We start from the raw sequence: 24,057 nt of genomic DNA on the forward strand, positions 1-24,057 counted from the left end.
GCAGGAATTAAATGAAGATCCCAACACACTTGCCCAGGGAATCACTGTGATATTAACTCACATCCCACTATGAGGCTCATTTTATTATCTCAGATATTCTTTTCATCGGAACAAAGGTTCAATTAGCTTTCACCAACTTAAAAAAAAAAAAAAAAAAAGGCATCTAAATCTTTTACTGCCTCAAAACCAGGGCAGAGAACACAGAGGCTACATCTTGGAGATCTACATCTTTCAAATGGAAATGTTGATGCCCAAAACATCAACAACAGTAGAGGGCACAGCGTCAGGAATGGTCTATGCAAATCTCATGTCCAACACCATATAGTTGCCTCTATTTTTCACCTATGCCACTAGCTCTATTATCCCGGGGGAAAAATTCACTGTCCATGCTTCAGTATCAGAACATAACTTCGTCTTCCACAGTACGTTCTTAAGATATCATGTGCAAAGCCAAGAATAAGCCAAAAGGGACTTCTGCTAGGGAATATGGTTTCCAGACTTCTCTTTTAAGGCTTTTCATTAATTACAAACATAAGCATGTCAAATTCCTTCAAGGTCTGCTTCTGGATCAAACCTCTCATTATCTACCTTTGAACTTTCTTTCCTCTTATTTCCTGTTGAATTCTCTAGTTGCTGCCACCATTCCCTTTATTTTTTCCTGATATCATCTTACCTGCTCTGCAATCTTTTGTTTGGACATAGATGAAAAAGGAGAAAACCATTCTGATACTTTGTATTCAGCACCTGGTCCTCTTGTAACCATGACAACTACATCACGATATCAGCAAAGGATGTCACTAGTATCTGAGGAACCAGATCTCATTAAATGCCAGGGATGCTGCCTAAACTGATGTTTAGTGTCCTGTACCCAGGAGGGAAGTTTTGTTTGAAGTTTACTAGATTTTATAGGTGAGGCAGGAAAGGCCAATTTCTTATGTTAACTGGTATCCTTCACACAGTTGTCCTCCATCTTTTGTGTCCATTATTGAGACACAGAACCTCCCAGAAATGTAGACCACTGAAGGAATGTTATCACAGGAAAGATGGCGAGGACGTTACCATAGACTGAGCATAAAGTCTTTGGATTAAAGAAATTATGCTCTATTGCTCTGTTACATCTCCAACACTGACACTGTAGAAGCAACTGGTCTCAAACTGTTAATTTCAGGTGCTGCAAAAACTGCATATACTTGTTATAGAACAGTTTTGGATTTGTGGACATAGCTAAACACCACTGTTTTCTCTGAATGGTAAATGCTGGCAGGGGAAAAGCGAAAGTAATATTTTTAACTGACTTGGTGGTAACTCAAGACATGTTAGATAAATAGTTAGGAAGATGAAGAAATACCATCGACCAGTGGAAGATTACTTAAGTGCAAGGACACCAGTATTCTTAAAGGAAATAATTTCCCCTTCTAGCTGGACTTACAAATTACATGTTGTGTTGTATTGTTACTCACCACCAAGACCGAGGACTCTATCTGCGGTTAATCACAACAACAATTCCATGAAATGTTGTGTTATGTAGAGAACAAACACACAGCAGTGCATCCATAGAGTACTATATGCATGCTGGACCTGGTCTGTAGCTCACACCAGGTAATGTTGCTTCAAGAATTTCTGCATTTTGCAGGCAAGTAGAGAAGGGAGGGAAGAGCAGTAGTTGTTTGCTTGGGATTTTTTTAACTTTATCATTTCCTATGGTATTTTCAGTTACCATGTATGCTATAAAACAAATCAAACACCTGAAGTCTAATAAACCCATTAATTTTAGACGTCGCAACAACGAATCCCACAGGCTAGCAATTATAGTGTTACAGACTCGTGTATTGGAAACAAACCTTTGGCTCTTGCAATGAAAACAAGTCAATTCACTTTTTCTTAATCCCAGACTAAGGAAGCTCAAGGAATTAATTTTTATAGAATACAAGAATTTGGCAACTCCTCCTCTTGTACTTCTTAAATTAGGGGAAATACAATGTGCCTATACTGAACTCACTCTGTTAACGTTCCCATCCGCACTTCCTTTTATTTTTAGATATTCAGCTTCAGTGGCACGTGAATGGGAGGTTTTTTTGCATTGCATTCAATAAACATTAAATCCTTTGACAAAAAAGTCAGACATATTAACTACCTAATCTCCTGCCCTTCCTCTTCAGTAAGTCATTGCTCCTGAACATAATATATTTTTTACTTTTTATTTCTCAAGGTTGATCTGTGACAAAAATTACAAAATAAAGCACAAGTCTTGCTTCAGAGAAAATTTGAATGCAAAATTTACCTCAGAGTATTGAAAGATAAAACAATGCTTAAGTATATAGAAAGCTAAAATTCACAATCTTCCAATAGGAAAAGTCTCACAGTAGTTAGAATAGTGGTAGACTTACAGGTTTTCTTCATCTTGATTGTAAAAGCTAAGGAAAGAAGTGTGATTGTAATAACACATGAACACATCACTAGAGGCAAGCTTCTCCTCCTACTTCATGACTGAAATAGTCCAAATCTGGATTGTATCCTTATCTTGACTTTGGATTTGCTTAAACTGTTCTATTATCAAATGCTAAGAATTTTTATTGGAAGCTGAGCAAGAACTTTAAAATCAGCATGACTGAAAATTCATTGCTGCTTCCTCATTAATATGCCAGAAGGACTGTCTGACATTTCTGTGGAATGTCTGTGCTCTTGGGACTGATGATTCAGTGCAGAGCTGTTTGGAATTTCTACAAAAGTTCAGCCCTCCTCCCTTCTCAAATGGCTTCATTTTACCAATCTGTCAAGCTAAACTAAAAATAATGGGTTTGTGTGCAATTACAAAGGGAAGGATGGAAAATTCACTGTACGACAGATTAAGTAACTCATTAGAAAGCAGAAGCTGCCTTTTCAAAAGCAGTGTGAAATATATCTCCCATGTTTAATTCTTTTTTTCTGCAGTTAAGATTTCTGTGAGGTCAATTTGACGAGAAGTGTTCCTTACTTGTCAGAGTTTCACAGAAGATAAGGAAAAAAACTGTTTAGGGCTAGCAACTCATAAATTCAGTGGTAATTTCCACTGGAGCCTGCTAACCCTGGAGAAGAGGCTCAGACTCGAGTGTTGCCATTGATTCTAATAAACAGGCAAACTCAAAGTCCAAACCCAGTGCAGCTCATTAACTGCTCCTGTAATCATTCTGCACAGATCAACTGCTGTTGGAGCAAGTGGGGATATGAAATGTCAGAGACATATACAAAAAGGAAAATAACCACATAATTTTTGCATATGTTCACAAATATAGTTAGACACTTTTTATTTACTATATAAACACTTCAGCTTTCGACTGCTGTGTTTAGGAATGGCCAATCTGAGCTGGCTGAAAGAGAAGAAAATCTGCTTCCTTCAAGAGGACATCCACAAAGGTGGAAGGTAGTCAGTAGAGGTTGAACTAGATGATCTTAAAGGGGCCTTCCAACTCAATCCAATCTATGATTCTTTGATTCATTGCATCGGCAGGAAAAACTGACAGAAAGGGGGTAAAAAGAGAAAGGTTCCACCAACACAAGAGTCTACTTTGGGGAGGAAAAAAAAAAAAAAAAAGAAAAAAAAAAGCTAGGCTGAATTTCAAAGCCAAAAAGGATTTCAACTCAATCCAAAACAGAGACTCAGTCCATTTACTACTGTTAGGAAGTTCCAGCTAGAGACCACAGTTCATCAGCTTCAGACTTACGTTGTTCAAAATGCCAAGTATGAAGATGCCCCTAGAACCCTGCTAGCTGACTTCCTCTCTTATCCCAGCCACTGTAACTGCTAGCTCCCAACTACCCACTTTACCCACTAGCTGGGTCTGTGGAAGTCCAACTGTTACTGATAGCTACAGAAAATTCTTCTCACAGCCCATTTTTAACTTGTAATTTCACGCACCCTCCGCCTGTTGTCTGTACCACAGGTTTTCCAGTAAGTAAGCAGAGTTCTTGCTACCCACTCTGCAAGACAGTTATTATTTCCTGACCACTCTAATGTTTCATGCCTAGGTATAGCAGCTATGAAGTACTGACTAAACATCTGTGGTTCTGTACATGGACCCAGAAGAAGATATTCACCATTATCTAACTTTGCACAAATGAACGCTTTCCAACCTCTGTCCTCCTCAAAAGTTATTTACAATTACAACTCAGGTAGGTCTCCTAGATGCTTAACAGCAACAATATTTTATTCTGCAGGAACAAAAAGGCCACCTAACAAATACACTTGTGATAGGAATCCAAGTCCTCAGTTAACAGCTGGGAAGTGGACACAACCTGAGAGGCAACACTTGAGTGAGGAAACAATGCCAGGACAAACCAGATTCCCAAAATTTGCCTTATTTTTACATAGCAGAAATAGCAGGACTCTATTCATTTTCATAACTTTATTCAGTCAACACTGGAGAGGGGGAAAGGCAGAAGACTAAACACATAAGACATGAAGATAAACTAAATGATTTAGGAGCACAATTCGAGAAGATAACAAAACAGCAAAAGCATCAGTACCAAGAAACTGGAGCATGAGGTGGGAGAAAGGTGTGTAGACTCACTAGCAAAGAACAAAAAGCCATACCTTCAACTCAAAAATCTATAAACCTGTTCTAATGACACACATAGACTTAAATTCAAAGTATCCGAGACATTTATCTGTCAAAATAAACTGGAAATAAAAAGTGAATAAATAACCTCCCCCACCCACATCAATAATTAAGCCTTATCACAGCAACTTTTCCTTTAGAGGCGCCATCACAGACTTGTGATCAGTTGTGCTTGGGAGCACCACTTACCAGAGAGACCCACACGAGACAGCAGCAAGAAGTAGTATCCAAAATTTAGTCCTTAGATGATGCCTCTTTGGTCTCATCAGCAATCTTCAGCAAGCTGATACAGCCTGAATAGACACAGTATAATGAACTTTTCCAAATACTCTTTAACCCCAGAAGAAGGGCTGTCTTTCCATGTTTATAACCCTGATGCCTCAGAAAGGAATTTAGCCAGGAAAGCCACTCGTAGTGGAAATGTCAAAATAATTGAGAAGAGGAATAAGGATGAGTTGCCACCCTCAACTGTGGAATGAGAGCACATCTGCATTGACAGAACCTTTTGCACTATACTCCGGATAGGAATGGAAGATAAGCAATGGGCCCTTTAAAATAGGTTCTTCAAAAAAGAGAATGTTAAAAGATACCTAAGAAGAGTCTGGGTATTAAAGCAAGCGCAACACAACGCTTATGTTTCGTACCTACAAATCATTACATTGCAGCAAGTGACCAAACTTAATGACTACAAAAAATTAGTGACAGAATTCAAACAACTGCCCCTCCCACGAAAACTCCATTAACCCAGTCATTTAACACCACTGTGCTTCAGCACATGGGTAAAAAGGTGACAGTGTCATGACAAGGCATTTTCCAATGTGTGTTTAATTCCAAACTATCCTCTGGTCATCGAACAGACTGAGCAGTATCAGAGACAAGGGAGTGCACTAGCTGCACCAATTCAGTTTGGGTTGGCCTTTTTCTCTGCTTTCCCTTTTTGGAGGCAATAGCCTTCCTGCTCTACAAGGGCTCCATGCATCAGTTACCGTCTTCTTGTGGTAAACACACAATGGTCACAACAGCTGGCTTTTACAAAAATTATGCTATTAAATGCTGTTTAATTCTATTTAATTCAGCATATTCATTGTCCCAAATAAGCAAGTGATAGCAGCAATGTTATAATTTCCATTCAGTTGCTAGATTCCCCAACAGAACCTAGGAAAAAGGAAAAGCTTGGAAAAAATCTGCAGTTTGGCTTTGGCTAAACTTCTATCTGCACACTTCCTACAAAATCAACGTTGACTATTGACAGGAGAGAGCCTTGAATGTTAGCTCTATACTGGCAGAGATAAATACACTAAATACAAAGTTTAGCCACAAAAGCCCATTCCTACCTCCCTCAATAAGAAGTTAATTTCCTATAACTCTTTAAATCATTATTTAAATATTTCTGTTTTACAGAATGCAGTTCACGCTCTTGGGATGGGCCACGTCAGGGCAGTCCACAACTTGTACTTGAAATTTAGCACCTGCTCAGAAGCACCATGTTGGTTCACCCAACTCTGATCATATGATGGAAAAATAGAAACATATTGAATATATTTTATTCTTCTTGTTTTCTCCCCCTAAGTCTGACATTGAAGAAGCCCCAGGAGTACTCTAGATTCTACTTCTCTTTCCTACAGAAACCTCCTGGTATGTTCTGGATCCTCCTTCAGCCAGCAAGTCTCCATCTTTGCTGTTGCAAATAAAAGATTTTCTCAACACTGGAAAGAATCTCACACTGTTACATTGTGTTCCTACTAGGATTTCCATGTTTTTTGAGAGTAAAGGTAAAATAACTTACGTTCCTCTTGCTGCTTCCTGCATAACCTTCTGGCATATCAGCCACTCTTCTCAGTTTGCATTGCCAGGGCACTTGCTGAGGGCACACTCTTTCCCATCATCAATGAAGAGAACAGGCCTAACCCTGAGGTATGCTGCCAGCTGCTGGCTTCTGATTAGACTTTCTGGCACTGATCTGCCCCCTTGGGCCTGGCCATTAAGCCAGTTTTTTTCTCCACTGCACTGTCTGCTCATTCAGCCTGCACTTCATCAGCTTTTCTATGTAAGAATGTCAAAATCCCTTGGACCCATATGATCTGGTATGGTTAACGAATACGAAAACTCAGGTTCTTTTTGTGAAATGTGTGCACCACTAATTAGGTCGTTGAGTTGAAAAAAAAACTCCCACAAAATCCAAACAACCAAAAAACCAACCAAATTTGTCTGTCGGCTCTTCAGAATGCTAACTCTCTGTTCCCATGGTCACAAATTACCATAGTAACATTAGATACATCTGTATTTTTAGATTAAAATTGCTTCTCTTTTCACAGAAAATAGATCCAACTGAAAGCAAATACTCATCCTTACCAGAAAATACTATTAAAATTCAGAGTATAAAGTAAAGCAACACACAGCAATTGGTTAATTGCGAAGCCAGGGCGGGGGGGCTGTGGGGGGTGGTGGAAATCACAAACATTGCCATTTTCAGAGCTGCCTCCTGCAGCTAGAAAATGGTTTGAATGTACAACAACAACAACAACAACAAAGTGAGGACAGTTATTCCGTAACACTGTTATCTCAGCAAGCCTCACTGGATAGCGGCTCAAGTAGAATGCCCAGAAAGCTTTAATAGCCTTTTCAGTCAGAGGTTAACAGCAGTATTACTTCATATTTCTCCATCAGAACCCTAGTTTTTTCTCCCTCTCATCCCCAAGGAGGACCTTCACTCATACCTAGAAAATACTGGTGCTCAACTGTCATAACTGAAATAACTGTTATGAGACATGTCTCTGCTCTCTCATGTTCAGTGATTCTGTGTTATGCTTATACCCTCTGGTGGACAAAAAGTAATTCACAACTCTCCTTGTGTGGTAGTGCATTTAGATCAGCAGTGTGCTAACGGGGACTTTGACATTAAAATGCTGAGTCAAACCCAAGCATCTCTACTTTGACATTAATTTGAGAAATAATCTAACAGAGGAGCCAGAAATCAGGAGTCCATTAACTCAGTGCTTTCCCAAATAAGGCAGCGGCACAAATACAGAAGGTTTATATTCAATACTAGGTTTGATGATCAGAAAAATTCCTCTCTGTTTAATAATCACCAAAATTTTTTGACTTCTTTTTTTGGTAAGTTACTAAGCATTGTGATAAAAACTTAGTTCCCCGGTATGTAAAACTTTATGTGCTTGCCATTCAGACTGACTCTGCTCCCAAATCTGCTGCAAAGACCATGACTGAATTCCCTCCCTTTATAAGTCAGTACAGCAATGTATTTCCACTGCTACCAGAAATGCTTTAGTGCTTTACACAGTATCAGACAGTTGTATGTTACAGGAGCTTTTGTTCCTTTAGTGCTGACTGATTTTTGCAGTATTCCCATAAATGTTGCTTCTAATACTATCTGCTTAAATCCTGACAGAATGCTCTTGTCCAAAGGGTCTGCAGTAAGCACATTTCAGCCAGAATCCACTGCAAGTATGTCAAACTATGCTCTTTGCAATAGATGCTCACATTCCACCTGGGAATCCAGCCTTAGGCTGGGTTGTACAAGTTACATGTATTAATCTAGGTCATAGGTTTCAATAACAAAAAAGGCTAAATTACTGCCCTAATACAGTATATTTCAAGTCTCCCCAGTCTGTAACATGGAAGACAGCCCTTGCTTAATAAGAGTAAACATAAAAAACATTACCAATTCACAGAAGAATAGGAGCTCAGAAAGACAGCAAGAAAGTAACAGCTTGCAAGGGGCTTTAAGCAAAGATTTTAGGCGTATAAATAGCAATGACCTAAATTTACCTGCAAAGTTGCAGAAAAAATTCCCACCAATTTGCCACTGTTTCTTTTCACTTCATATTATTTTAATTCCTGTTATCACCAGAAACAGAGCACTGGAAATTCTGAAACTGAATTTTAGGATTCTACAAATAACCATGTATATGAGCAGAGCTAAGTTCAGCATTTGGTTCACCCAAAAATGCAGGCTTTGACAGGGGACAGAGGGTAGAATTTCCTGGGCAAACATATCCTCTGAAACTTCCTGCTGGTGCTTCTCCAGCATGAAACACCTACAAAGTGATGAGAGATACTTGATATTCATCTGGTCCTCCCTGCAGTTTAGTTACCTGCTGAGGTAAAAGTCAAACTGTATTATCCCGAAGGGATGAAAGTTTGAAGAATCTCAATGTATGTAGCTCAAGCCCGGTTTAGAAGTTGGGGGGGCAAGGGGGGGGGGGGGGGAAGAAAAGGGGGAAGGGAGGGAGGGAGACAGAGACTGACTCTAAGAGAGAAATCAGGCTCAAAAAAGAAATCAAGCTCCCAACTGTAGAATGTACAGTTTAAGTATTGCTTGAGGCTCAGAAAGTTAGCAGTATTTACTGGACAACTCTGTACTATACACAGCTCATTTTCTACTCTAATTCCATCTCACTAGACAGGTTCTTAGCTGCTATGCAGTTATTGTCTCCATTTACTGTTAAAACCAGCTGTTTTCACATCCTACTCTGCATACCTCTTAGGATCTTTTTTGAGGCCTCTAGGCTTTTTAGGAACATAAGGATGAGTTATATTTACAGTGTCTTACAACAGAGCCAAATTCAAGATGAAAAGTCATCAGGAAACATTTCTCCTCAGTATCACTAAAGCACATTCCCATGCAGCATATGCATTTCTGCACATATTATCAGCTCTTAAACATCAAACTCAGTAGATTCCAGACCAGAAATAGCACACAGGAACAGGCAGTGGGTGGCCCAGACTGAGTTGTGAGGTTGAACCAGATGACCCCCAGAGGCCCCTTCCAGCTCTGACACCTCTATGGTTCTAGAAGCTCATGTAACTTTGGAACACTTTCCTGGTTTTACACGTCTGACTTTGCAAGACAACTCACAAAGCAGCACCACAAGATGCTTCAGCCAGACAGCACACTACAAATTCCTAGTAGCTAAAGCAAGAAAAGCTGTAGTACAGACCAGTTACACAGAGATGTCATTCAGCATGTCCCCAGCAGGCAGTAATGTGACAATACAGTGTCCCCATTAGAATACAACTTTTTCCCCTAGATTTCTCTCTTAGGGAACAGTCCACACTTTCCAGCACTATATGCAGTTTTGGAAGACAGAAAAGAAAAATCAGCTCAATTTAACAGCTGCTCTCAAGCAAACAATGACACTTCACAGTTAACTTGTGAGCCTCCTTAATACAATGCTATGTGTAGATCAGAGAACCAGCAGAGTTCTCCATAGATACCTTACTTTTCTCCTAAGGCACTAAATTTCCTGGCGGTTAAGATGGCACAGAATAAATAACCATTTCTGGAAAGTTGTGGTTCTCTAAAAATCTTGCTTTCCAAGGAAGTATATTGTGAGGGAGTCATACTCCCAAGGGGGATGTATAAAAGAAAGCCCAGCACTGCAAAAGCACAATGAATGGAAATCAACTCACTAAAATGAGGGAAGGTGAAACTTTCCCCAGAACAAGCTCCGCAATTTTAAGAACACCAGCACCCCTCTCTATATATACGCTCTACCTACCAAGCAAAATATTCTAGCCTAAAAGAAATCAGTCCCAGAAATGTAAAGCTGGAGAATCACAAAATCAATTTTAAAAAAGTAAGTAATAAAGATGTTTACCTAAAGTGTAAAGGTTTAAAACCTGACAGTTGTTTCCCCTATACTTTCATATTTCTTACCCAGCACAGAGGATTACTGCTAAACAAGAAAACATTTTTCCCTTTTATGCAACAAATCAGTGAAGTTCTCAGACAGGAAACCACACTTCACCATTTTCTTTTCTAACAGCAGAACACTGACTCATACTACTACAAAGCATGGAAGTAAAACATTTCTTTTCAAAAGGCAGTCATGGCTTCAACTTTGTATCTCATGGTACAGGTATTTTAGAATAACTTTTAGGCACACTAAGTCTGACACACACGCCACCCTCTTCAGCCCCCACCGTCAAGTATCATTTTCTCTTACTGCACTTTGCTCTGTGGCCAGCCTACTAGGAAAAGGATCTAAACATTTACCAAACACAACAGGTTCTACTGCCAGGTGAAGATTTAACCATTCGCTTAATTGCACAATGAAGCCCACAGATGATACTGAAGAGAAACTATGTTCCAGCATTTCCTGCTGAAAACATCGAACAGCAGCTGATAAAAGCATTTTATCAAAACAGCACATTCAGCGTTCTCATTAACAAGAGAATTTCTATGCAAGACAGTGCCATCCAATGCAGAACTATATCTAGAAAGTCACTAAAAGGTCACGTGGGTGGTGGTAGATCTGCAGTGGCTTTGATCAAGCAAAGGACAATCTAGCAGTCACATTTGTACCAGAAGAAGAAAACAGCATCCATGCCAAGACATTGATCTTGCTCTGGGTAAGTTCTGCTGCTTGACATCATCAGCTTCATATCACACACTAGATAGTCCCTGACTCTACTGTAGACTCACTCTTGCAACCAAAAGTCGATTCCCCTGTATAAAGAAAAGTCAGAGTAAAAATGACCCATATTTACCCACAAGCTAATGACATCAAGCATCAATGCTAAGTAAAAGCTACTTAGCACAGCACCTAGCTCAGGAAAACAAAGATAAATCCAAATACCAGAACTGAATCTTCAGAAATTCTTCCTGTGCTTCAAAGCAGAAAAGCCACTACAAATAAACAGATTCTAGAGAAGATTCTGGAAAGTCACTCTGTGGAAACCTAGTAGTTGTAGACTATCACAGTGCATGCACAAGGAAAGGGCAAGAAGATCAGCACAAGGGGAGACTTGGCTTCCAAATCAAGTCCCTCACAATGATTTACATGAATAATTTGCTATCCAAAATTTTAATTTAAAAAAAATCAAGAAATGCAGTCATAGATGTACTCGGTATATAGAGAACAATGGTTCTCTCTTGCTCAGTACAGTTAAGTCTAGCACAGCAACTCCTCACACCTGGATCTTTCCCATAACCAGGAAAGATTTTTATCTGATGTCCGGAGAGGGGAATTTCCTTTGGAAACAGAAAGTATTCCTGCTTCCGGACATGCATTTGCACGTGCTAGTACGACATGAATATGAAGCTTGCTAATAAACTAAAGAAGAACAAAAATAATTGGGTTTTTTTTGTGAAACTCAGAACCAAATCAAGGATTTTCTACTAGCTGGATAAGGCCTTGTGGATAATTTAGAACAAATATTTCTGACAAGATGCAAGTTTCTAATGTGGACTGTAAAGATTTAAATTTTTGAAAGCTACAAAAAACAGTAAACCAAACTTAATTGGTTTCCTGAAATAACTGGTCCATTAAACAGCAAACAACTTGCCACCAAGACAATGGGAAACAGGAAAAAAATTCAGTCTTAATCTTCAACTTTATAAACTTTTGAAAGGCTATTCTCTAGGACAGAAATGCTTGCGGAGCATTAGTTGCAGAATTTGTCAACAGCAAAATACCGGGCTCTGTGAAGGATTCACTGTAATTTCAGAAATGTGACAGCAAAAGTATGGGACACAAACACCAACCTGCATGTAGGAGTGAGGCTCCTTTGATAACTAATTTCAGTGAAAATTAAGACCATCAAGTATTCATTCAGACACCCATGTCTGTAATGGTGCACCTTCATTATAGATCTTGACAAAAAGAATCGTACTCATAAATCTCATACATTTTCATTGACTGAGCTGGCACGTGTACAGGGGATCTCCCCTTAACAACATTCAAGAGACTACCATGGCTTGGCACGATGCAAATTTTCTCTGCAGCAATGCGATTTCACTCCCACAATACATATTCTGCATTCCTTGTAGTTTTCTGTCCCAAGTGTTAAGTATTGCTCGAGTCTCAGGACACTGATAAGCACGGCACATGTCAGATAGAAAATCTGCATAAGGGCTGCAGCAGGATAAAGCAAGAGGACTGATTAATCACAGTACTGCACCCTAGTCCCTGCTTTTTATCCCCCATGAATGTAATCCTGAAGTTGGTGGAGCTTAGCTGTTAACACATCCACTGTTTCAGTTATCATGTCCTGAGGATTGACTCCGCTAAAGCTGAGAGGTGAGGGCTTCTGAAATTCTCAAGTATGCCCACAGACTATTTTGAGATAGACTTTCCCCAGTCATCTGCTAGAATAAAAGAATTTGTGTGAAGTAACAAGCAACACAATGACATGAGTTCAACCACTAAATGGCAAAGCGAGTATGCTTGCCATGGAACTGCATGGGACTCGCCTCATTCTGACGCTCTCATATGAGTCCAAGTGAGCATAAGAACCTGAAATAAAATTCAAGCAGCTTCAAAAAGAGCCAAAACCTTAGAAATGCCAAACTTTCCTTCTCAACAGTAACTCTTACCTACTCCATCATATATATAATGGGCACGTAATAGCACATTTCCTTTATTAGTTTTTCCAGTTATCTCCCTTCACCTTCCAGAAAAAATAAAATAAAAACCAATCTCTTCATCTTCCAGCATGAGTAATGGGAATCTAGCATATACCTCCCATGAGCCAGTCCTTTAAATTCAAAAGCACTCAGCATACATCACTTCAGTCACTTTCTCAAAGGCTATGGACCTATCAGGTATGGTCCATTCTTAAGGAATATGACTCATGGTGGGCACTTCTTAACAACACACAGCTGCAGGAGAATACCCAGAGCAAGATAAGACATTTTAGAGAGCCACCCACCCAGTGGAATTCCAGTGTCTAGTATTTTCCCAGCTTCTGTGCAATGGATGTCTCTAACCCTAGTCAGTTTTTCCAGCAAAGATTCTCAACTAGAGTTATAGAGTGGGAATTCCAAAGCAACTGGCTATATATACAGACATATCAGCATTCCCTCCAACAGAGAGAAGAAAAGGAGAAAATTCCTGAGGATTTGTATCCTCTACTCTGCTTTCTGAATCCCAGCCTCCCCCTTGCCTTGGAATGAGCTCTGTAAAGCAGTATCTGTTATGTACAACAATCTCAGCTCCCTTCCTTTGGAGAGTTTCCCCATAAAAGCGAAAGGCAAATCCCAGGACAGAGACAGATGCTGGGGTGGGGGGCGGTCGCCTTAGGATGACTCGCCAGAAGCAAGAGAGGTGGCAGCTTTCTTCTTAGGGCGGGCTTTTACACTTCTCACTGGAAGCTGAGGAGAAAGAAAAGAGGCATCTTAGGCTGGTTTATTTTAACATCTAAACGTCTAACAGAAAGACGCAAGAACACAGAGTGAAAATAGGACAAAACAACAACAACATGACCCCGTTCATGTCATCTGTTATCTCAAAAGGCTATTTAACCATTCTTTTTTTTCCATTAAACAAATCACTCAACAAATCCATCAAATAGCAACCAGGAGAAGACATTCTAGAACAGGTTACGTACAGTAGTAAAATCAAAGCCAGTTGTCCAAACGAAAGGTTTAACACAGATATTTCTAACTGGTAACATTCACATAACATTTCACTGCTCTAACCTTTCTGCTTATTAACTTCCAGTTAATCACCAGAGCAATTCTCTGACAGCTGTAGAAACATCCTGAACTAATTTGCACACTTTACTTCTGTATCTTTCATGCTAGACATTAGCAAGAAGAGCACATTTACTCATCTATGATGCATTCAGCCCTGGCTGGCAATCTCAGAGATCTCAGTCAAAGACCCCCTACACGTCCTATATCGGACCCAAAGGTCCAACAGTCTAAGCATAAAAACCAAAACACTGCAAAGAGCTTCATCGGTATTTCTTCCATATTTACAATAAACAGCATCGAAGAGTTCTTTCTGAATTTTCATTATTTCACTTTGAAAAGGCCTCACTAGGAAACTTCAACTCAAATTTTGAGCCTCTTGTTTCCCTGCTCCTGTCTAATACAGTAGACAAGAAAGAAGAGGGGTCAACTCAGAAAGAAGCCATAGAAAGATCCGAGTTAAATTAAAACACATCTTTGGACACAGACGTCCATCCCTGGAGAAAATCAAAAGCCACATGGACCTGGTCCAGCAAACTGGCTCTACAAGAGCAGTGGATTTGAACCAGACGAATTCAGAGATCCCCTCCAACCTCAACCATTCTGTGATTCTATTACAGGGAGAACTTAAGGACATGCCAAGTTTTCCCATACACTGTAAAATCAGATTAACAGTACAACCTAAAATCGTGCTCCAAGCAAGTACTTTCCTTCAAACTATTTAATATTTAGCCTGAATATCTTGACAGTGTGAGTCAGTTATATAGCATTCCTTATCTTAGATAAAGATAATAACATTAGAAGTCCAAGTTGAATCAAGCAAATAGGACCCCGACTTCATAAAAAGGGAGAAGCATCTTATCGTGTACAAATCAAGCCATAAGAAACATTCAAGTAGGAGTCAAGACCGGGGAAGCAGCATCCCAAAACGCATTTTCTACAAAACACACCTGAAAACAAGATTGCTAAGGTGAATGATTCTTGGACACAACTGCATTTACTTTCTTGTATGGTTTACTTTAATAAGAAGAAATCAGGCATCTCATATCCCATCTGAATGTCCATAAATACCTTGGATCATCACATAAACATAGGAAGACAATTGAAGAATCACTAGTTACTCAAACTTCAAAAAAAACCTCCAGGAATGGGGAAGGTGGAGAGTGGAGTAATTCCCCATACCTAATGTGTAAAAGTCAAGGCAGGCCTAAGAGGGTACACAACTGCTGCATTTAGATGAAGAGAACGTGACTGTCCCAGGGATAAATCTCTCTATTATATATTCAGACTGTAGCAGACAGCAGAGAGGATATAATCAACGAAACACGTTAAAAATCTAATGCTCCACCCTTCAACACAAAACCCAAATGAAAGAAAAGCTCTGGCTTATGACGAAGGCTTAGAGGCACGATAAAAACGCAAAAGCCAGAGACAAGTATAGCAAATAGACGGCAAGTCCTCTTATGCAGGACTCAACTAGCAAAGACAGTCCAACAAAATCTATATGTAGAGCTTCTAAATGCTGAGACTATAAAGCCAGAACCAAGCTCACATATCAGTGTCAGTGCTGGAAGTTGTCTATACACCAACTCACCTCAGCTTTCATCACCTTTTTAGGAGTTTTGAGACTCTGGGTACGTTTAGGAAGTTTGTCTCCTGCATCTTCATCTGATGGGTCTGCTCTAGTATCTGGTGGGGTTCCATTAGACCGATGCGCCACGCTGCTCTCCTCTCCTGAGGAGTAACAGGAAGCTAAGGAACAAGAGCAAAAGTTTTAACAAATTTAAAAACTTTTAACAAACTTTCAAAGAATCTCATGAGACTTAAAATGCCCCATCCTCAAGGAATGCATGACAGAGAGATGTCAACCATCTTGAATAATGATAATGGGATAAGTACAGAGATACATATTAGATGAGAAGGCTCTAGGGAAGACAATTCAACTTCTCCCAGATAATCGACAATCTTGTACTCCTTTCTGAGACCCAAGGCTCAGGGAAGCCCTCCTGGCTCACCATCCGAGGTCTCATACAATGGGCCCAGCAGGTGCTCTGTACCTGAGTCTTCAATAGTTTCCAGAAGACTCGCACCAGAGGGGCGCAGCTGTGGATCATGGCTTCGCATATGCACAGTATCTTCATCTCGAATCAGAGTGAGATCCTGCATGCTGAAACTTCGAAGCTTCTCAGACAAAACTCCCTGGCCCTAAGAGGACACAAAATTAGGGTGAAAGGCACCTCACCAAGATCATATCACATGGGATCATTCATTCAGAAAAGGAGCAAAGGTGCCCTAATTCCCCATTAGAGTACTCTGAAAAAAAAAGAGAAGGGAAAATGTATGCTCCCAAGAACAACAACTAAGAGGTTAAAGCAAAATCCACTCCACTCCCCCTCTACTTATTTCTAAGTCAAAGGATGGGATTAACTGCAGGGCAAACTGAAAGGACGGAAAAGTAGGTTAGTACCAAACAAATACTAGTATCTCTAACAGACCCACAGCACCTAACTGCTGGTACACAAAGATAAACTGCTGGAGAATTCCTGAACGTTTCCAAAGGCATTGCATTACCTTTGCAGCTGCAGTAACTGCTGCATTGGCAGCAAGGTTTAACCCTCTCTTGCCAACTCGCATCATGGTTTCATAGCTCTTGTCACAAGCCTGAGTAATGTATTCATCAATTTCCTAGGAATGCAACATGGAACACAGCATTTAGCTCCTCATTACAAACATGATCAAAGTTTCCCCATCATCACCCTTAAAAACACAAAGCTCATCTGGACACTCTTTTTTCAGGCTACTAGCATCAGGTACCATTGATCATATAACTCAAGTTTCTCTACTAATTACAGAAAGCATGTAAATGCAACTTTAAATTACAGCATGCTATTTCCGTATTATAACAACTGAAACAAAGCAGTTGCCTATACCAACAAAGTGAAAAAACAGACTGGCTACAGAACATGCCACTCCTATCGTGATTCAAAAGGCTTAACTACTGATGGTGACTGTAAGGGCTCATGACACTGGGTTAGCCAAACAAGCTTTCTAAGCATTAGGCAAACTACTGGCCACACTGCAATCTTCAGTAAGCTGCAGTATGACATCATTGTCAGACACAGAATCATTCCACATTCACTAAGGTCAGCACAAGCAAGATGCGCCGATTTAAGTTTTCACTGTGGCACAACTGAATTAGAAGTCAGTCAGTTCCCAGTCAGGTCAGTATCTCCCAACAACAAGCAAGTACCTTCTCCTTATTGGAGAGCGTTGGGTGCACAAACTTCCTGTAGAGGACACTGGAGCCCTTGGTGTAAGGGGAGAGCAGCCAAATCACAAATGCGATTTTCAGCTCAAAATAAAAGGGAAACCTGAGAGAAAGAGGAATGAAAAAAAAAAGAAGAGGAGAGAGAAAGATGGAATCAAGATCAACACAGAGACAGATGGAGGTAACTAATAGAGAGCTCCACAGGCAGAAAGATTGTAGGCAAGGTAAAGACTCAGAAACAAGAGAATCAATTATTCAGGTCAGAAAAGTAGAACCCTTTTTAGAATCCTAGGACATACCTTCTTCGAGTATCATTTACTTCATCCATAGCCATGAAAACTCCATAAACAGGGCATCTCTCAGCCCTGCAAACACACCAAATTACAATCTGACAGCTACTCTTATCATTCTGAAGTTTCTTCAGAGAGCATCTAGTGGATGTTAATATTACATTAGTTTCCCTTCTCAATTTCCAAAATTTTCAACCATGTATCTTAATAATGTCATGTTCCTGCTAAAGCTGATGGCTATTTCTGAAACTTCTAAAGGTACTCCTCAGATAAGACACAAAAGCAGGGCCAGCGTAAATGAAAAAGAGCAGAACCTAAGCCTGTAATCTTTAACCCTTACCCAATAAAGTCTGGGAAGATACAACAGCAGAGATTGAAACAAGTGAACACAAATTCTCTACTGACTCAATTAATAGGAAGAAATCTCTGTTTTCAGAAGCCCTTTATGTGAATAAACTAAAGTTCTTGTACTTTTTTGATCTTGTCTGCTTTTCAGATCTTATGCAGGTAGAAACAAAGCTGCTGAGCACTTTTGTACCCAGGGCATGTGTAGTAATTCTCGATTCTTTAGAAGATGAAACTCCTGACTAGTACTGTTTCAGAGACGTATGCAAAGCTCAAACACTAAAGCAATGAGACAACTGAAGACACCCTGTTTCAAAGGTTCAGTTGTAGCCCTGTAACAATGAATTTTCCGTTTTGGAGGCCTCCACACTGCCAAGCATGACACTGAGCACCGAAAGGAGTAAGAATCCACGTCCTTCTATTCAGTTTGTCCCACCCTCCCCTAGAGGAAGTGAAGTGCATCAAGCAAACCACTCACAGCACGGACACACGTGATCTGCTCTTCCACATAAAAGGCTGTCAAAACAAAGTAGGTCCCTTCCTTCTACCATTTCTTTAAGGTGTCTTTTAGAGCATAATTTTTCAAACTGCACCAGTTCACATTAACAGCTTCTCAAAGATACTTAATGTTATGAATGGATGAAGATCCTTTTACAGATGCCCTGCATCAACCAGTTTAACTTTACAAGCAAAGGAGTTGAAACAGCTAAGATGGCAGCTACTACCCATAGCATCTAGAAATCTGCTGACGCTTCACGGGGATTGAAAACTTCTAAAGGAAACACAGTTTATTCTTAGCATCCCAACACTTCTCCTCTCTGCTTAAAAAAAAGGCAAAAATCCAAAAGGAAGACACAGCATGAACAAAAAACCAAAATCCGCAATGTGCCACCAAAGAACTCACCAAGAAAGAACAATGTCTGTGAGTGTTTCTGCAGTGGTGAAAAAGGCAAACACAATCCAGTACATCATCCACTTCACCTGCAAAAGAGCAGTCACTCAATGGACATACATGAGAACCCAGAAAAAACGTGAAATGTCTCCTCAGTATAAATGACTCATCTCTACATATCAAGACGGATTCAAAAAGAAGGCATGTTTAATCTGTAATGGAGAGGGACACATACTAAATGGTACATTTTAGTCTGAGAAAACGTGTAGGATTTTACTGTGCTCTGAAAAGATAAACACATACAGATACATTGATGAATGCATGCCCTGGAGCAAAATTATGGTGCAACAGTGTTAAGGTCCCAAATGGACTATCCAAAAGGATTCATCAGTTTACTTTAAGAAGTTATACTCTTCCACATATCATGAATACTGTAAAAAAAAAAAAAAAACCACACATATATACATGCACATATGTAAAAGTTTAAGTTTCAGCTGCAGCCCTGTATTTTCCTGATGTCAGGAAAAAAGAAAAAAAAAACAAACCAAGAAACATATTATTTTGCTCTAACTCACTAATAAGCATTCTTTGCCATAATCATTACTCCCAGAAATTACACAAGCAATTAATTTTTCTTTTTAAGTAAAGGCTCACTGACAGATGTACAAAAGCAAAGAATGTGCCACATCAATCTAATCTTCTTGTTTAAGGTTTAGAGTATACATACGTACTATTATGGCACATTTGGAGGCCTATCATCTACCTCACTCCCTTATCTGGGGCAGTATTTCTTTCAAAGCACAAAATAATTCCTCCTTAAACGAGCACAGATGCACACTCTACTGTTTTAGTAACTGGTTTCTCAGCTACAAGCCAACTACTCCTCAAGAGCGTCAGCTGAATTATAAGGGAAATTGCTAGTTTTCTATCCTGTTGAGAATTAAAAAGGAGCATAAGTAGCAGAGAAATGAAGAGGACCCCTTAATTAAAAGCAATTTAACACTCTTAGTGTCATCAAGAATGGGAAAAAAGAACTGAACTGAATCCGGGAAATGCCACATATTAAATCCACACATTAATCCATATATTAAAATTACATGAACAATTATGTTCATACAATAATGACATGTCGATAGTCCTTGTTACAGCAAATATTATAAAAGCAGGTATTTCCTCAAACTTGCATGTGGTGGAAAATTTGGTGATTTGTTCTTGAAAGACCCTCCACAAATGCCTCATAAAAGAAAATTAATCTGCCTCCAGCTGCTCTAACACAGTGAATGCTTTAGAAGATAGTGGTTAGTAATCCAGATTAGTTCCACTTTATTGTAAACTTTATTTTCAGAACAGAAAATAGCAAAACTTGTATTGTATGGCTGTTGCCCTCAGTTTTCTTGCCTTTTGAGTGTTTGCATTTTTGTAGTTGCAGCTTCATGTCAACTATGTATATACTTAGAATTATCTACTTTGTTTACATATTTCTCCTCTGGGAGGAGAAACACGATTGATGGTGATGTTCACCTACCAGGTCCAAGAGGTGGCAACCTGTGTAGCCAGTCTTTTGCCTTCTGTAAAAGTGCATATCAATGGAGTCAGAAATATTAAAATAGAGCTTTCCTGCCTGACCTTCTGCTGCCTGCCTCGTCCTTTGCGTGTCCGATAAAGCGACAGTATGGCTCTCTCCTGCCTTTTTTTCCCTTGTATCATCAGTTTGGCCAAGACCAGGTGTCATTCGGCTGATCTAAAGCAACTTTTTGAAACAGTAAATTACTAAGTCCTTGGTGCAGCCACATGAATCGACTCTTGTATCAAGAACAGCATGAATAATGACAAATCTATGTTTGCAAAAAGGGATCTAAAAGGGTGAGAGATTTCAGAAAACCTGTACACCAGTAAATCTTACTTCAGCATTAGGCAAAATGAAGGCAGAAACAGTAACAAAAGCAACTAACAAATACCTACATATACGTAACAGAATGAAGATTATGGGGATTTTTCAGAAAAAAAAAAAAAACAAAAAAAACTTCACAAGTGTACCAAAACTCTTAGGTTTACATAAGCCTGTGCTAGCTATAGTGCTTTCCTTACAGGGCAAGGGTATATGAAGTCTCTAAATAATTTCTAACAGGTCTATATAAACACTTAAAGAAACAAAATCATCAAGGGCAAAAATGAAGGGACTATTGAGGATTAACAGTTGGTTAAAAAAAGGAAACAAAGGATAAAAGTAAATGGCCACTTTTCACAATGAGGAAAGTTACCAGTGGAATCCCACAGGAATCAGTGTTGAGATCTGTGCTGCTCATCTTCATGAAACATCTGGAAAAGGTTGCGAATAGTAAGATGACAAACTGTGCAGAAGATACTTTTCTATCCATGAGATTAGGTAGGAGTCAAGTAAAGAATTCAAAAAAGGATCCTGATTGATCTCTGGCTGACATTTTGTCTCTAGATAGGATTACATACAAAGCAATGAACTTACAGTGTCTGCTTTTTCTTAGTGAAAACTATTGCATTTACATATATTAGCAGATGCCACTCAAAAGGGGTTACTGTCGGCAGCCTGACTGTAAGCTTAGTGCTCATTTTTCACTCTGCTAGCAGAATGCTCAGGAGTATGAAGTGAGAACAGAAGACACTGTTTTGTTACTGTTTAAGTAAACTTCATGTTCACATCTTCGATACTGGACACAGGTCTCTTGCCCCTGTCTCCTTCTGTCACCCTTCACCCTCTGCTCTAAAGCCAAAGAAAAAAAGAAGTATAGCTCCTAAACAAACTAGAGGGATCCAGCTTCTAGTTCTAGAAGTCCCTGCAGATGACCAGAAACTAAAAGAGCAGAAAGCAGATGGGAAGAAGCCCTATTTTTTTTTTTTTTCTTCTCTTATGACATATTAGAAACACCTTCAAAGCTGAGGGTTAAATGAGGCTGCATTTTTTTTTTTCAATCCACTAAAAGGAGTCAGGTCTTTGCTGCTTAGCCTGATGATCACCAGCTTCAGGTAATGGCACATATATAGTCTCCTCAACTTGCACAAAGCACTTAAATGAATTCAGCGAATGCAAAAGCATAGTTGGAATGCAGACTTGACCAACGCTGAAGACAACATGTAAAAAGAAAGAAATTGCTTTTAGGACAATCAGAGCTACTAGAAGCAGTTTGCCACAACCGCTCAAGGATTTATCCAGAATTTTTATCGTGGTGGTAGAGAAGAGTAAATTTGCACCGTACTCTGATGTCAGTGATGGACTGTTTGTGGTAGCTTGGCCTGTGTCAACTCAAGCTTCAATACACCACTTCAGCACAGATACACCTGTAAGACCTTTCTCCACCACCAAACCCTAACCATTGTTGGTTCTTAAGCACAGTGAGCAAGCAGTAGTACATAAACAGCTGGATTTGAAAACGGGCAGTACAGCATTCAAGTTTTCTGCTGACTTCTCACATGAAGAACTGTTTGAACAGACATTGCCCTTTTTGCTATGTTTCCCCCCCATTTTTCCACTTGTGTTGAGAAGGAAGAAGCGCTTCAAACTTAAGTGAATTAGACAGATGGCAGTTCAACATCTAACTGCTTATTTCTGATGCAGTCCTCTCAAGAAGAAATACTTAATATGTAAGTTTTAGCAGTTCGAACACATTTTCTCGAACCACTCCAGCATCTTCACTGAAACTAAAAACAAGACTATATTTTCTGCTGTAGCAATCCAGACTATCCGCTTCAGGAAACCTACACCACTGAATCACTGAACAAAACCGAAAAATTAATGCTGTACTTTTTCACATCATAGGTCTTGCCTCAACTGATCCACTTAGAACATCCCTTCTGTAAGAAGGCAACACACCACATCATAAAAAAAAAAACCAGTCGCTGTTTTAAATATGGTAATTGTAGCAACGGTGTAGACAGAGAGAGAGAGAAACGGTTCCAGAAGGGAAAGAAAATGAAGTTTTGACCAACATAAAACACTGATCACAAGCAAAGTTGATAGGAAGCCACAAACCAAGCGAGATTATTCAGTCCTTTAGAAGCAAACAAAAGCAGTACTGAAAAAGCAGTAAAGGACACAAAGTAAGGAAAAGTGACAAGAAAGAACTTGTCTTGGACTTGCATATGCTTCCAGACTGCACTGTTTCCCCCGCTTTCCCTTCCTAACTCAGCCTCTTCTGAGAAAAAACAGTCCACGTTTACGGCTTGAAACCTCCCTTTTCAGTAAGCACCCATCCTTGGCAGCTTTTCCAGAGACGACTGGAGCTGCTGCTCGGGCGGCCTGGCCGACCCGAGCCCCCGCGGAGCCGGAGTGCCACCGCCCCGGGGACAGGCCGGGGGCTTGTGAGGGGGCCGCGAAGGACGAGGAGGGCGCTGCGCCGGCACGGCGAGCCCGTACTCACATATTCCTTTACGTTTTTCGTCTTCACGGCCTTGTAGGAGGAGTACGCGGGGTAGAGGGTGCCGAAGATCAGCCTAGGAGAAGAGCAAAGCCCTCAGCGCCTCGCGGCGGCCCGCACCGCCCCCGGCAGCGGCGGCGGGCACTCCCCCCGGGATGCCGGTGCCGGCGCGATGCCGGTCTCCGGGCGGGGCTCAGCCGCCCTCAGCGCGGCGCCGCCCGCGGGCCGCAGCAGCCCGCGCGGACCCGCCCGTCGGCGGCCGCAGCCGCCCCTTTCCCGGGGCCCGGGGTCCCTCGGGGCAGCACCGACGCCGCCGCCAGAGCCCCGCTCTGGGCCGCGGCCCCCGGGGCACCGCCGGGGACGGGCCCCGCGCAGCGGCCCGCACCTCGCCGCGCCCCGGCCGCACGCACTCACACCACGAGGCGGGAGATTATCCAGGAGACCATGGCGGCACCGGGCGCGGCTCAGAGCCGAGCGGCGGCGGGAGGCGGCTCTTGAAGGGCAGGTTCCTGCAGCAGGCGCAGCCCCGCCCCGTGTGCTCGCTGGGAGGAGCCGACGCGGCCGAGGGAGAGGCCGCAGAGCGCCGAGCATCCCGCCCCGCTGCGGAACCCCGGCGTCGCCCGCGCCCGAGCGGGGGAAAGCCCCGCTGACGGCAGGGCCGGAGCTGCGGCGGGAACCCGGGAACGGAGCCCCACCAGCGGAACGGCAGCTGCGAGGTGGACGGGTGCCGTTGCTGGAACGACGGCAGAGAAGCAACATGCGCAAAGTGAGGAAAATTACAGGAGAGCGCTGAATTGAGATCACGGGCACTTGGGAAGACAGAGTAATAGAGACCACAGAAGA

General features: G+C 41.0%; 1 protein-coding gene across 4 annotated transcripts; it reads right to left on the reverse strand.

Moving 5' to 3' along the window:
* Positions 1-57: 57 nt before the first annotated feature.
* REEP2 (receptor accessory protein 2) lies at positions 58-23,713 on the reverse strand. Of its 4 annotated transcripts, none has more exons than XM_066197410.1 (9): positions 23,629-23,713; positions 23,218-23,290; positions 18,839-18,915; positions 17,599-17,664; positions 17,282-17,402; positions 16,603-16,716; positions 16,089-16,236; positions 15,641-15,783; positions 58-13,710 (listed from the first exon to the last, which is right to left on the reverse strand). In XM_066197410.1, the coding sequence occupies exons 1-9, from the start codon at positions 23,658-23,660 to the stop codon at positions 13,636-13,638; spliced, it is 849 nt and encodes a 282-aa protein (XP_066053507.1). In that variant the 5' UTR covers positions 23,661-23,713; the 3' UTR covers positions 58-13,635. The 4 variants fall into 4 exon arrangements, with proteins under 4 accessions (XP_066053507.1, XP_066053506.1, XP_066053508.1 ...); XM_066197409.1 differs by having other exon boundaries at positions 15,626-15,783; XM_066197411.1 differs by lacking the exon at positions 17,599-17,664 and having other exon boundaries at positions 15,626-15,783.
* Positions 23,714-24,057: the final 344 nt, after the last annotated feature.

This window comes from Chamaea fasciata, unplaced genomic scaffold (assembly GCF_029207755.1).
Source record: "Chamaea fasciata isolate MVZ Bird 193981 ecotype frontalis unplaced genomic scaffold, bChaFas1.0.hap1 SCAF_15, whole genome shotgun sequence".
In the NCBI taxonomy this organism is placed as follows: Eukaryota; Metazoa; Chordata; class Aves; order Passeriformes; family Sylviidae; genus Chamaea; species Chamaea fasciata.

What these genes read in the sequence shown, in the direction of transcription:
- REEP2 (XM_066197409.1), bottom strand. Translation starts at nt 23,660, where the DNA reads ATGGTCTCCTGGATAATCTCCCGCCTCGTGGT. An exon ending in ATAATCTCCCGCCTCGTGGT is followed by an intron (nt 23,291 to 23,628) that starts GTGAGTGCGTGC and finishes CTCTTCTCCTAG; the next exon opens with GCTGATCTTCGGCACCCTCT. An exon ending in CGCTCTCCAATAAGGAGAAG is followed by an intron (nt 16,717 to 17,281) that starts GTACTTGCTTGT and finishes TTGCATTCCTAG; the next exon opens with GAAATTGATGAATACATTAC.